Genomic DNA, 14,073 nt, shown 5'->3' with positions numbered 1-14,073 from the left:
CCCCAATTTCTTACAACACATACATATAATACACATCACATCATGCCTCCAAGCAGAGCGGACCGATTGGCCGAGCTCCGTGCTGCAAGAAAGGCCGGCAAGACTGCCTTCTCATCATACGAAGTCCAGGACGAGGAACAACTCTACGAGACCGTCGACGAGGATAGTTACAAGAAGATTGTCAGAAAGAGGCTCGACCAGGACGACTTTGTTGTCGACGACAACGGCGAAGGCTACGCAGATGATGGTCGTGAGGACTGGCAGAACGAGCAACGCCAAGATTATGATGATGAGAGTGACGACGACCTGCCGGCGAGGGGAAAGGCTGGTAATTGATCTTGGCCACATGTTTCGTCTCTGGTATTGGACTGACAGCTACAGCAAAACGTAAGCGCGACGAGGACGAACAGAAGAAGGACAAGATCAACAAAGGCATCAGCAAATACTTCAACGCAAACCCGACTGTCGCCGCTCCAAAGCCCAAGCCCGCCACGACTGCTGAAGATGCCGCATTCATGGCCGACCTCCTCGGTGAGGTCAATGCCAACATCCCCTCATACAAGCCTAGATCAAACTTGAATCCCATCAAGTCAGAGTCCCGCCGCAAGACGAGAGTCTTGTCACCACCTGTCCAACAGATGAGCCATATTCCCAAGTACGACCCGAGGACTAGACAAGCCGACTCTCCGCCAGCTCCCGTAGACGACGACACATACTTCCCTATGGATGAAGGTCTGTTCCCGCCGCCCGAGGACAACGACGTACCCATGAGCGACCCCATGCCTTCCTCTCCCGTTGCAAAGGCTGCACAACGAAAAGAATCAAACGTCAAGGTCGAGGAAGACGAGGACGAGGACATGCTCGAAGTTGCTCAAGTCACGAATCAATCTTCACGAAGCACCGCCGCCATCAACATGCGTGGAAACAGGCCTATCCCGAAGATTATAAAGACCGACTACCCGACACCAGCAAGCTCTTCTCCTTCAAGGCAGGCCCCTGAAGCTATCGACACCTCGGCATTGACCAACGTCACCGACAAGTTGAATGTGCTGAGCAGTTCTGGTGTGGAGACTGTCACATTTGGCAAACTGGATCCTCAACACGCTCAAGAGGAAGATGGAAGTGTACGCTTCTTCTGGTTCGACTACACCGAGATCAACGGCGGTTTGTGTCTATTCGGCAAAGTCAAGGACAAGTCCACCGGTCGCTTTGTCAGTGCATTCGTCAAGGTCGATAACATTATGCGTAAACTCTTCTTCCTTCCTCGCGAACATCGCAGAAAGCACGGTCGTGAGACGGATGAGGAAGTCGAGATGGGTGACGTCTACCAAGAGGTTGACGGGCTCATGTCGAAGTTCAAGGTCAACATGCACAAGATCAAGCCGTGTTCGAGGAAATACGCCTTTGAATTGCCAGATATCCCGAAAGAAGCCGACTACTTAAAGTTGCTCTATCCATACGACAAGCAGCCTCTGCCAACGGATCTCCAGGGAGAGACTTTCTCACACGTCTTTGGTACCAACACTGCCCTTTTCGAACAGTTTGTTCTCTGGAAGAACATCATGGGTCCTTGTTGGCTCAAGATTGATGCAGCCAGCATCAACTTCAACGCCGTCAAGAACGCTTCTTGGTGCAAACTGGAGATGCTCGTTGACAAACCTCAAGGCATATCTACTCTTGGAGATACCGACAACCTAGATGCCCCACCATTGACTCTTATGAGCATTGCCCTTAGGACGAAGCTCAATGAGAAGGACAACAAACAGGAGATTCTGCTTGCCAGTGCTCGCATCTACGACAGCATGTCATTGTCAGACACCACAGCACCCGAGAAGCTTCCCTGCAAGACCTTCACAGTCATGCGTCCAAACGGTCCAGATTACCCTGTAGGATTCAAGACCGATGCTGAGAAATATCGCGGTAACATCCAGATGGAGAAGAGCGAAGGTGCAGTTCTCAGCAAGTTCCTGGCCCTGCTCGACCGAAATGATCCCGATGTCTTGATCGGTCACAGGCTCGATGATGTCGACTACACACTCTTGCTCAGCAGAATGCGTGAATGCAGAACTCCTGGTTGGCACCGCATTGGAAGACTGAAGCGCCACGAATGGCCCAAGAACATCGGCAAGGGTGGTGGCAGCTTCTTTGTTGAGAGACAGCTCGCAGCAGGAAGATTGCTTTGCGACTTGGGCAACGACATGGGCAAGTCTCTGATGACAAAATGTCAGTCATGGAGTCTGGATGAGATGTGTGATCTGGTCCTGGGAGGCGAAAACAAGCGTCGTGATATCGACAATGATGTTCTGTTGAAGATGGCTACCAATAGAGCCGGTCTGATGCAATACATCAAGCTTGCCGAAGCGGACACATTCTTCATCGCTGCTATTGCTCTCAAGGTGCAAATGCTTCCGCTTACCAAGGTTCTGACCAATCTGGCTGGAAACTCATGGGCCAGAACACTGAGTGGTACTCGTGCTGAGCGCAACGAGTATATTCTGCTTCACGAGTTTCACAAGAACAAGTACATCTGCCCTGACAAGATTTGGGGCAAGGGTAAGGCAAAGTCTGATGAAGACAATCCGGAAGGAGAGGAAGGTGCAGACGCCAAGAAGAAGGACAAGTTCAAGGGTGGTCTAGTCTTCGAGCCTGAAAAGGGCTTGTACGACAAGTTCATCCTTGTCATGGATTTCAACTCTCTGTATCCCAGTATCATTCAGGAGTACAACATTTGCTTCACCACGGTCGAGAGATCAGAACTCGTAAGTCATTGATTTTGATCACTTCAGACATGCAACAAGGCTAACACATTAGTAGAACGATGACGAAGAAAAAGTTCCCGAAGTCCCATCGGATACCAATAACAAGGGTATCCTTCCTCGACTGATTAGAACCCTCGTCCACCGTCGTCGCGAAGTCAAGAAGCTCATGAAGGACAAGACCGCCACTGTCGACCAACTCGCAACCTGGGAGATCAAGCAAATGGCTCTGAAGCTGACTGCCAACTCCATGTACGGATGTTTGGGATACACAAAGTCGCGTTTCTACGCTCGACCTCTGGCTATGCTCACCACGTACAAGGGTCGTGAGATTCTGCAGTCGACCAAGGATCTGGCAGAGTCTGCTCATGGTCTGAGAGTCATTTATGGTGATACTGATTCGGTCATGGTCAATACCAATGTCGACAACATCATGGATGCTATGAAGATTGGCAACGACTTCAAGAAAAGTGTCAATGAACGATACGAGTTGCTTGAGATCGATATCGACAACATCTTCAGACGTCTGCTTCTGCACGCAAAGAAAAAGTATGCTGCAGTCAACATGATTGAAAAGGACGGCAAATGGATCGACAAACTCGAAGTCAAGGGTCTCGATATGCGCAGAAGAGAATACTGTGCGCTGAGTAAAGATACCTCGACTGAGCTTCTGAACTTCTTGCTCTCTGGTGAGGACCCAGAGACTGTGGTTTCTCAGATCCATGATCATCTTAGGGAAGTTGCGTCACAGATGCGTGCCAACACCATTCCTCTCCGCAAATACACCATCTACACCCAACTGGGAAAGAATCCAAAGGAATATCCTAATGCGAATAGCATGCCTTCTGTGCAGGTAGCTCTGAAGCTCATGGCCAAGGGCAAGCATGTCAAGGCCAAAGACGTCATGTCCTATATCATCTGCAACGACTCCTCCGGCAGCGCGGAAAGTGCAGCAAAGAACGCTTTCCCAGTGGATGAAGTGCTTCGTGCGGAGAACGAATTGGTGCCTGACATCGACTACTACCTACACAAACAGATCTTACCTCCTGTGGAACGTCTATGTGCTCCCATCGAAGGCACCAATGTAACGCTACTCGCCGAATGTCTAGGCCTGGACACGAGTAAGTACCGCGTCAGCAGCACCAGCAACACCAACACCTACAACGCCGAAACCGAAATCCACCCCTTGGAATCCCAAGTGCCTGATGAAATACGCTTCAAAGACTGCGCACCCCTCGGTCTCCTCTGTCTGTCCTGCCGCTCACCATTTCAATTCCGCGGTCTAGGTGTTCTTGCATCTCCAGATCAAGAAACTCCTAGTGCCAAGGTTGAAAATGATGGGATTCATTGTCCGGCTGCTTCTTGTGGGAAATTGATGGCTCAGATTTCGCTGTCTGCGCAGTTGGAGAGTCAGATTAGAGCGCATACGGCTGAGTATTACGCCGCTACTCTGGTCTGTGATGAAGCGACTTGTGGCAATCGTACACGACAAATGAGCGTCTATGGTCATCGCTGTCTTGGTCCTCGTGGTCTTGCGTTTGGCTGTACTGGGAAAATGCACCTCGCATATTCGGAAAAAGCATTGTATAACCAATTACTCTTCTTGTCCAGATGCTTTGATGTGGACAAGGTCGTCAAGGAGCAAGAAAAGAAGAAAAGTGAAGAGGCTGAGAGAGTGGTGGTTGTTGCAGAGGTTAACAGGAGAGGGTTTGGGAGTATGAGAGCGGTGGTGGAGGGGTATTTGGATAAGAGTGGGTGGGGGTGGGTTAGTATGGATGGGCTTTTTGGGTTTGCGCTCAAGGCTTTGGGGTGATGAGAGGGTATGGAGATGGCGTTTAGCGAGGAAGGAAAGGGGGAGGGAAGGGAAGGCGAGGGGTGGAAGTGATAAGGTGGTCTATGTGTCGTATTGGCAAATGTGTATCATCAAATTGTATAATCACGTCCCACTCTTGTGTGTCTTCTCGATAGCCAAATATGGCTGTCTAAAATGCATAGATGTAGATTCGTCCATGAATACATATCGACAGCTGAACTCCCTCGCTCTATCCTACCTACTAGAGCCTCTTGTCGCTCTCTCTTGACTCCTGAAGCAAAAATTTATCCGTATTTTCTCCAATCCCTCCCCCCTCCTCTCTAGAGCTTCTATCGAACAAATCCTTGACTACCCAAGGTACAATCATCTCGGGTTCAGATAAACTGCTAAACATGCGCTGAGAGTCTGCTCACGCTGTCCTCTTTTCGATAACTGTCTAGTTCTGTTCTTCAAGACTTACTGTGAGTCTTGAATGGGCCATTTACAGAGGGACATCAGATATACGATTTGTGAGAAGGGGAACTTGTGCTTTGGCCTATCTAGAGCTTAAAAGGGCCAGGTATCATACAAGCTATCTGACAAACGAAAAGAATACTGAAAAGCGTACCGCTATGCAAAAAGAGAGTTTTGCTTTTCGCTCACCCGGGGAGCTTGACCTTGTGACAAAAGAAAGGAAGAATTTATCATAACATCATTTTTGTGTGTCCAAACCACAGAATTTACCTCGCCGAAGAAGTGAAGAGCAACTACCTCGCCCAGATTGTCGCCAGCCAACTGGGCGTACGCGAGATTCTTAGACCGCGAGCAGCATACTCGGCAAACTCTACACCATCAACAAAGGCAGCTACATCATCTGCACCGAACGGCTTCTCCAAGGCAGCGAGCCAAGATTCAACGTCCTTTATCTCGCGGTCCGAAGAGGAACGGTGATGGTGAGCGGCGTGCGCTGCAACTGCTGCACCAGCCAATGCTTCACTCTCTCGCCGTTGATCACCAGTAAAGGCATGAATACCTTGAAGAGGCTCTCGAGAGTTGCCGTTTGAAGGTGTCCACGCTGGTGTGTGAGGATGGGAATGTGGTTGGGGCGATGCATCGGAATATGCGGCTCGGAAGCTAGAACTCGGATGACTGCCGCCAGGTGTCGACGCGGCCGAAGTTGGAGGAAAGGCGTTGTAGAATCGGAAGTGTGGATTACTGCTGTTATTTGGAGCAGGCGCTGATTGTGTAAGGCTTCTGCCAGTAGCCACGGCCGACGCTGCTGCCGCGGCACTGTTGATAGCGTTCCAGCGCTCTTCTTGCTGTGCGTGAGCTTGTGCTTGTTCGGCAGGGGTTGAGAGGGGTTGTTTGGGTGGTGTAGTGCCAAGGCGAGGGCTGCTTATATCTGATCGAGGAGGGGCGGGCGCGCCGTTGTGCGCATCAGAAATGGCAAGAGCATCTGACATGTCGACATCAGAGTCGCCAGAGTGATCCGAGTCTCTCAAAGCTTTCTCAAGCAGCACTCGCGTACTTTCCGCATTCGGCGGATGTAGCTGTGCAGTAGCGATACTTTGATCGTGGAAGACTCCCGGTAGTCTTGCTGCCGAGTCTACCCAAGTCTTCCTCAAACGAGAGAAGTACTTGTGTGAGCGCTTGACAGTCTGGAACCAGCCACCAGCCATGTATAACCGATTCTTCATTGAGGCGAGAGTTTCAATGGCTTTACGAGCAGCGTCTGCACCAGAAGCCGTACCATCGTCCTTGGCTGTGCGGCGAAGGTAGCCTTGGGTGTCCATCCATGGGAAGTTGATAACATAGACACCGAGAAGCGCGACATTGTAGAGAGCGAAGCCAACCAGGGGAGTCTCAACTACGACGCCCCATTCTTGGAAAGAGCCGATGAGATCAACAATGTCCCGAGCGGCAGAGAAGCACTCGTGGGCACTGTCTTCCCAGAAACCTGGAGGCGATGGAACAGTATCGAATCGGGAGCCATCTAGAGGGCCAGAAGGCTTGCCATGGCGGAAAGGGATGAAGGGAAGGAACTCGCGGGTAAGAAGAAGTTGTGAAAGGAGGAAGGTAACATGGACCAGAGCGTAAGGAGTTGAGGAATGGAGGTTGATGTGCGCGGATGTGTTTTGAGCAGTCAGAGAGTGGTGTCTGGGCAGGCCAACTTTGAAGTCCTCAAGTGTCTTGCGCAGACCATACCATTCTGACTGAGCATTCCATGGCGGCAAAGCATCCCGTCTGGGCTTGTTAGTCTTGTGTCTTGTAGACTCGTGCTGGGTAAACTTACTTTCTACCTCCTCCACATGCCCAGCTCATCACTTTGCCGTGAATGTCCAGGACTTTGATATATCGGCTGATCAAGCCTTCATCAGGACCAACCTCCCAACGACCTTCAGGGTCCTGAGGTGAAGATCTGCCAGTGGCACTGTCATGAATCGAGGATCTCTTGTGAGCAGGATTCATCGGATCAGTTGCCAACGAGGCTCGACGTTGACTCTGAACTTCGGCTCGGGACGTGTCTTTCTCGCTCAGTAGCAGAGTACGGACCTTTTCGCCGAACAAGAAGGCGTGCTCGCCCGCTGGCAGCTGGATTCGCAAGTCTTTCGCGTTGAGACCTTGAGGTCTGAATTTGCCATTGCTGAAGTAGCGATCCAGAATGAAGCAAGCCCAGAGAGTACGGCGGCGGATTTCTTGCTTGACAAATGCTTCGTTTTGACAGATGGCGCTGTCGGGTGAAGCGTTACCAGACTCGACCAAACTTTGCTGATCGTTTGCTCTCGACGGCAAGGAGCGCGAGAGAGGTTGGTCATCGAGCTCTTCCTCGTAGTGCAAACCCATTGCTTGTGCAGAACGAATAACAATGCCGAGGTGAGCCCATGCTTTTGGACCTCGGTTCATGCCCCACTCATGCAGAGCAAGCATCAGCATGGCTTGGATGGTGCAAACATCGTGAAGTCCCAATCTGTCGGTGGTGACAGCATTGAGTAGAGCAGAGGCAGCAGCGGCATAGAACTCTGCAGCTACAAGGGGATCGTTCGGACGGTTAGTATTTCGTGGTGAGTGATGGGCGACGAGTACCGGATGGAAGCGGGAAGTCAAAGCTAAGAAGGCCAGCAAGAACTCTGTGGGTGCCGGAGGTTGTACTGGCGGAGCAGGAACATTGGTGTAGGGACGGTATTGCGGTGCCTGCGCTTGGGAGCTGGCCTGACGGAGAGGTTTGAGGAAGGTTGGAGGGTGGATAAAGGGAAGGTCGGCCGAGAAGTGCAACTGGAATATATCGAACTGCATTTTATGTTAGCTGAGAACACGAGAGATAGGTTACAGCAGTCATCTCACCAATTCTTTCCAAATAGCTGGCGTCAAAAGGTTTGGATCTAGAGCATCCGTTGGTACGACGGTAGGTTCGATAAAAGCGGGCATGGGCTGGCCTGGCAAGCCGGCGTTGCTTTTACGCTGCTGTCGTTGTTTCCGGATCTGGAACAGAGTTAGTATTGATCATGTGGCCGACGTGAGACAGCAATGCTCACCTCCTCAGTCATAGGATCGATCTTGGGAGCAGGTCCGGTCAGACTGTTCTCCCTCTTGCGACCACCCGTGACGGGTACTGGATATGTGCATTCCCGGTTGCCGGCCTCGCAGGACCGACATGGCGTACCAATGCCGCTGTTGACACATTTGACCTTTGACCGGCGGCAGCGAGCACATGCGATCGAGGACCGCATACGTGCCTGAGCAAGCCGTGTTTGTTGAGCGTTGCCGGCCTGTTGCCGGGCTGCTTGATCCAATACCGGAGCTGCCGCCGCTGCGGGCTGTGTGAAGCCTTGCGCAGTAGGAATAGGACGAGATGGAGTCATTATCGAGGGGATATCGGGACGAGGGCTCTTGTGAGGCCGGCCATCGTAGTCGTCGTTGCCGTCGGGAGAGACGGAGAAGCGGCGCTTTGGCGATGGTGCCGAGGGCCCCGAGAGCAAGTTGGAAAGTGCGACCGAGGAAGTAATGATTGCGGTATTGCGTGAAACGCGTCACGACTCTGATACGACAGGCCTAGAGGCACTGAGATTCTGCTGGTCGCAGGAACGGATCAAGGGAATATCTCTCGACTTGTCGGCTACCAGCTCGGCGATAGAGCTCAGATCAGCCGAGGGAAAGCGAAGATAGCGAACTTTGCGGAGTAGCTGTTATCGAAAACGCGCTAGCGAGAGACGGCAAGAGCAACGGCAATGGCAAGAACTTGAAAGTAGCAATCACTCGTGTGGGAAACGACTGTCGGTCGGGAAGGAGGAGCGAGGGAAAGGGAAGGAGAAAGAGGAGCCGGGTCCTTGGTCCTCTTGAGCCGTGGCCATGGCCAAACATGCTACTCCGACTACAGCCTGCTTCCATATCAGCTTCGATTAAGCCGACACGGTCCGACTACTCCACATGCTACAGACCCGAATGCCGCCCGAGCTGTTGATCTACCCATCTCTCTGACATGTGATCTTACCCGCACGCTCTTTTCCGTATCCCGTAGCACCGCCGCTAGGTTCATAACACTTCTCGTCGCCCTCAATGACTCCCGATGCTTTTTACCGTCTGTTTTCCAACATGCACCACCACGGAGTAGGGCTCATTTCTCCTGATGTCGTTCTCACACGCTATTCCCCTACTCTGCCTTAGCCGCATTCCTTGCTCCGGTTGGTCTGCTTAACCGCAACCGCCAGACCGTCTCCCGCCAACTCGGCTCCATCGTGCCTCTGACTCGGCAATTCATACTTGGTGCACTTCCCGTCCACTCAGCTTCCTCACATTTTACCCAGACCAATTCTTTGGAGAGCTTTCGTGTCACTCCATCTGCCGGAATGTCGTACAAAAACCTGCCGAACCCCGCGCTTCATTGGGCAACTGTCCCTTCGCGCGGCTACTCTTCCGTCGACGACTGCCCCGGATTAGTAGAGGTCCAGATTCCATGTCACCCTTCCGCATATGCAAAGCAGATCGACCGATCAATCACCCTGTCATGGACATGTAACACTCATAGCCAAAACATGGCGTGGTCTTGAAGCCAGGATCTTGGCTGTGCCGTCAAGTCAAGCAAGGGCATTGCAATTTTTGAGCGATATTATGGAGTTCTTGCACATTGCGATGTTGTACTTGAGTAATGTCTGACGTAGCAGCGAACGACTTGAGTCAAGCTCAGACTCCCTTCTGGTCAAGAAACCGCAATGCGGCTTCTCAGAAATACAATAGTTACTGAGAGCGACGTGCATGTCAGCAGTAGCAGCGCAACCAGACGTCTGTCAACACGAATGACCTGATGCAGCCCAGTAATTCAGAAATCAATTTTTACCCTGGAGGACACAACAACCAGGTGTGACACAAGCAACGGCTTGAGCTCTGAATACATCTCGTTGCGCATCTAAACCAGGTTATGGCACACCGATACCAGAGCCATGGGTCAGATCACACTATCTCATTTCGCGACTCAGCGATGTGACGTACTTCTAGCTATGTTGTGTCAAGCCATGCATTGTTCTTCCTGTCTCAATCTATCCCTTGCTGTCATCTACCGATCCTCTGCTGCTCGAGCACGTCTGTCATGTAGGCTGATACATCGATCCCTCGTAGATCTCGTGCTCTTGCTCTGTCTCTTCTCTGCTCTCTGTCGCATTGGCACGAGCATCGCAGGGGGAGCTTCTTGGTGTAAAGCTGCCGTTGCCCGAGCTGTCACCTCCAGCCTCTTCGTGGATTCCGTCAGCTTTAGCATCGTAGTTGCGGAAGCTGAAGATGCCGTCGTAGGCGTTCTGAGGTTCCTTGTGGGTCACGCCATGGACCACGTCAGGTTCGCGACTTGTGGCAGAGCTTGAGGATGTTCCACTGGCAGCATTCTCGGTAATATGATCGGCCTTAAGCTGTGACTGCTGTGACTGTTGCGGCTGTCTAACGCTGTCTTGAAGCTGAATTGGAGGCAAGGTGTGGTTGTGATATGTGTTGCGACCCTGGGCCTGTGGAATGTTTGGGCGTAGCGTAGGAGCTCCAGATGTAATGCTCTCCGCGTTGGCAGTACCAGGCGCAGGAAGTTGCCTCGGTGCAGAGTGTTGTTCAGACGCAGGTTGACGAGGCACGGAGCTAGAAGGGCGAGGTGGGCCGCGGTAGGTTGTGGCAAGGTGACGGCGAATATCCTCAGCGGTGTTCCTGCCCGCGAAGAGCCGCAGGGTGTCCATGACAGCACCCATCTTGATGTGGTAGATTTCATCGGCCAAGGCAGCATTGTGCATGATCCACTGAGTGTTGTCGGCAGTGAGATCGTGCGAGATGTAAGCGCTCATATTGGTCGTAAACAGAGAGCTGGGACTTGGAGCAAGAGCACAATACTCTTGTAGATGGCCGAGTTGTTGGCAACCTCCGCACCTAGCTGCTTCCTCTTGACAAGGGCTTGGCAGATGCTACGTTTAGGGTCAGCCTTTTGTCTGATGCTGGTGCCAAGGTGTTTGGAAAGCACATACCCACTTCTGGCAGTTGTGACACAGGGCGTAGTACTTTGCGACTGTCAGTGACTTTTCCAATGGCACCACGAACGTGAGGGCTTGGTATATTACCTTGTACTCGGGCTGCAACCTGTGCGCTCCCAGGTGACAGAAGTTCCAGGTATGGCCAAGGGCGCCACAGTTCAAGCATTCTTGGAGAGGATGCTGGCAGATACGAGGTAGATGAACTTTATGTACGGATTAGCGACGTAAGAGGCAGATTGTAAGAGAGTGGCATACTCTGATGGCAGTTGTAACAGAGGTCTGACATTTCGGCTGTGCTTCTGTAAGTCAATTCACGCTAAGGGTAATGAATTGCGCGATGATAATGACCCGAGCGTCGTTGAAGTTGAACGGTGGCGGGACGACTGAAATGTCTGGCGAACTTAGGATATTAGACGCCGAAGGTAGGAAGTTGCTGCTCGCTCTTTCCCAGCACTCTCCAGGCAACAGTGCACTTTTCGCACCACTTCCCACTCGCAAGTGAGCCGAAGCCTTCGATTCATACCATATCTATCGCTTGTGCTTCTTCCAATTTCCACCCTTTCCACCTTTTCTTGCGGCTGGTGGCTTACGGTCGAACAGCTTCTCTCTGCTAAATCCAGCGTCTGCGAGTCTCAAGTAGCTGGTGACACCCTGGTCCACAACAGCCAGGATGACGCTCTTGTATCCACTACGCAGCTTCTGGTACAATTGCGCGTCTTGTCGAGGCGGCTGGTATGGTTGTGTGTCTATCAAAGCACCCAATTGAGCAACTGTTGGGAACGACGTCTCTCGAGCATTGATGACTGCGATACGGAAGTCGGGTGTACCGGGGTCGCTCTTCTTGTAGGTCGTGGAGCCAGGCTTCCAAAGATGGTAGGTAATCCTGAAGGCAGGATCTGTCGTCGCCGCAGAACCTTGCGCTCTGGTTGACGGATCGTAGCTGGGGACGATTGCCAAACGACGATATATTTGAGCTGAACACGTTAGTAGGGCATAACAAACACTCCTTTCATCACTTACCATAGTTGCGATATAGTCCAGGTGTTACCAATGGGCCAGTCTTTTGCTCGATCTCGGTGGCAGAACGGGGAATGAACAGGCCTCGCCACTTGTCTCTCAGCAAACCCACCGTCCAGGATGTGCCTTGCGTGGGCGGATAGCAGTTGGCTGAAGGCTCCTCGCCTGGACTATCCCAGCTTGGCGCTCTGTGGACTGTATAACCTGACCTCTTCAGGCCAGAATACACAGAGTATCTCTCGAAGGTCAAGGCGCCTCCAGCAGTACCTTCCATTCCTAAGAAAGCAGCGTATGCGCCTTGAAGACTCATCGGCAGTCCCTCACCACCTTCATCATCTTCGTCAACAGGCCACCTGACGTCGATCGTACCTCGCTCGAGAAGGTATATCACTTCTTCCGGAAGTAGCCAAATTCTGTTCTCGCCAGCTGTACGAGGACCTAGCGGATCTTCCTTGCCAGGGAAGACCTTGCCCATAGTCTTGAACAATGGTCCTTTGGGATCCTCTGTATAGACCATATTACTTTCCGGATGGTAGTGCGCAAGGACATATTTCTTTGATTGATGAACGCGCTGGAACGACAGAGCAGTATGCATAGCATCTCTCGATGCGGCCAGAGAGTCCGATTGTTTGTTAGTGTGATGAGGCTCGAAATCCTTTTCGCCTCTCTTTGGAATCTTTGCATCATCGCTACTGATCATATGGTCAGCAAAGTAGTTGGCTCGAAACTCTGGTAAGGCAGACATACGAGAAGTTCAAGAGGAAGCGGAAATCTTGTGTCTCATCCGAGAGGTCAATGTCTCCAACGTCTGGACCACGCGGGATAACATCCTCGTCTGCATCCGCCATAGTGACTCGCAATTACTCAGGGGGGAGGGATAGTCTCTTTTGTGAGTTAAAGTGAATGGAAGTGGTAAGAAGAGGCTGAGTGTACAACTCGCGTGCAGCACTCTACAATTCTTCTTGGGAAGTGGTGCTATATGGAACAGTCGCGTTTGAGCTTTGCGTTGATGAAATCTGCCACAAGTCTCCCAAAACGTCACTGACTTTGTGCTCTTGTTCGCGGACAAGGACCATCTGACGCGAAAACGCAGTTCAGTCAGAAAATCAGGACGACGCGTTACACTTTTCGGCGCCATCCGAGCGGCTAAATTAGCCCTACCCGCCGGAAGCTCTCTCCACTTCACTAGACCACAACACCGACCACGAGCTTTACCCACCGGCGCGACCTCTTCCTTTGTCCGGTATCCTCTCCGGCATCACAAACATGGCTCGAATCAATCAGCCTGCCGGTCAAGGCAAAACCGCCACCGGTTTAGGTGGGAAGGGCCTTGGCAAATCCACTGCAAAGCGCCATCGGTACGTATCCTTTCGGATCGCTGGATGAGCGACCCTGCTGACCGCTATTAAAGTAAGATCTTACGCGACAACATCCAGGGCATTACAAAGGGTTCCATCAGGTAGCGTTGCCAGATCTCTAACACTCCCTATCCGTTCTCACTGGCTGTCTTAGACGCATGGCTCGTCGCGGTGGTGTCAAGCGTATCTCCGGCTCGATCTACGATGAAGTCCGTATTGCGCTTCAAGAAAGACTGCGCACGGTAGGTATTTATGTCTATATCCTCATTGTACTCTCTCTGACAACCTTCGCAGCTTCTCCAAGACATCTGCGCTGTTCTTGGTATGTACAACTGCTTCTCATCCGGCATGATTGACCACTTACCGGCCTATAGAGTGCACTAAACGCAAGACGGTCACCGTCCCTGACGTAGTCTTTATTCTTAACCGTCATGGTATCCCCATCTACGTAAGTATACAAGAATTACAGCCATGTCTGTCACATCTAACGATCGACAGGGTTTTGATGCTCCATTCCGCACTCGCAACTAAATCTGCACATTCTCGCTCAGATAATGAGCTGTCACGATTACGAAGAAATTAATGATGCCCAGCATGAGGGAGGCGTTTGGTGATGAGTGTCTCGGAATTCGTGTGTTTTCAGGGCACGGCATGAA

At 51.7% G+C, this 14,073-nt stretch overlaps 5 protein-coding genes across 5 annotated transcripts; 2 read left to right on the top strand and 3 right to left on the bottom strand.

The window, feature by feature from the left end:
- Positions 1-42: 42 nt before the first annotated feature.
- AUEXF2481DRAFT_8497 (uncharacterized protein) lies at positions 43-4,569 on the top strand (the record flags this gene model as incomplete). The annotated part of the gene is made up of 3 exons (XM_013484444.1): positions 43-328; positions 382-2,759; positions 2,815-4,569. 3 exons carry the CDS (start codon positions 43-45, stop codon positions 4,567-4,569), a joined length of 4,419 nt encoding a protein of 1,472 aa, XP_013339898.1.
- A 746-nt stretch (positions 4,570-5,315) lies between these two features.
- AUEXF2481DRAFT_69893 (uncharacterized protein) lies at positions 5,316-8,276 on the bottom strand (the record flags this gene model as incomplete). Its single annotated transcript, XM_013484512.1, has 4 exons — positions 5,316-6,792; positions 6,842-7,836; positions 7,891-8,028; positions 8,082-8,276. 4 exons carry the CDS (start codon positions 8,274-8,276, stop codon positions 5,316-5,318), a joined length of 2,805 nt encoding a protein of 934 aa, XP_013339966.1.
- A 1,380-nt stretch (positions 8,277-9,656) lies between these two features.
- On the bottom strand, positions 9,657-11,066 carry AUEXF2481DRAFT_44008 (uncharacterized protein). The gene has a single exon (XM_013484477.1). The coding sequence runs from the start codon at positions 10,857-10,859 to the stop codon at positions 10,128-10,130; it is 732 nt and encodes a 243-aa protein (XP_013339931.1). The 5' UTR covers positions 10,860-11,066; the 3' UTR covers positions 9,657-10,127.
- A 504-nt stretch (positions 11,067-11,570) lies between these two features.
- On the bottom strand, positions 11,571-12,907 carry AUEXF2481DRAFT_33011 (uncharacterized protein; the record flags this gene model as incomplete). Its single annotated transcript, XM_013484467.1, has 3 exons — positions 11,571-12,016; positions 12,063-12,751; positions 12,807-12,907. The coding sequence occupies 3 exons, from the start codon at positions 12,905-12,907 to the stop codon at positions 11,571-11,573; spliced, it is 1,236 nt and encodes a 411-aa protein (XP_013339921.1).
- Positions 12,908-13,325: 418 nt separating this feature from the next.
- On the top strand, positions 13,326-13,948 carry AUEXF2481DRAFT_33010 (uncharacterized protein; the record flags this gene model as incomplete). The annotated part of the gene is made up of 6 exons (XM_013484466.1): positions 13,326-13,417; positions 13,471-13,518; positions 13,572-13,659; positions 13,712-13,739; positions 13,792-13,865; positions 13,916-13,948. The coding sequence occupies 6 exons, from the start codon at positions 13,326-13,328 to the stop codon at positions 13,946-13,948; spliced, it is 363 nt and encodes a 120-aa protein (XP_013339920.1).
- Positions 13,949-14,073: the final 125 nt, after the last annotated feature.

Source organism: Aureobasidium subglaciale (assembly GCF_000721755.1).
Source record: "Aureobasidium subglaciale EXF-2481 unplaced genomic scaffold scaffold_29, whole genome shotgun sequence".
NCBI lineage: Eukaryota > Fungi > Ascomycota > Dothideomycetes > Dothideales > Saccotheciaceae > Aureobasidium > Aureobasidium subglaciale.
This window is presented reverse-complemented; position numbering and strand designations above follow the sequence as displayed.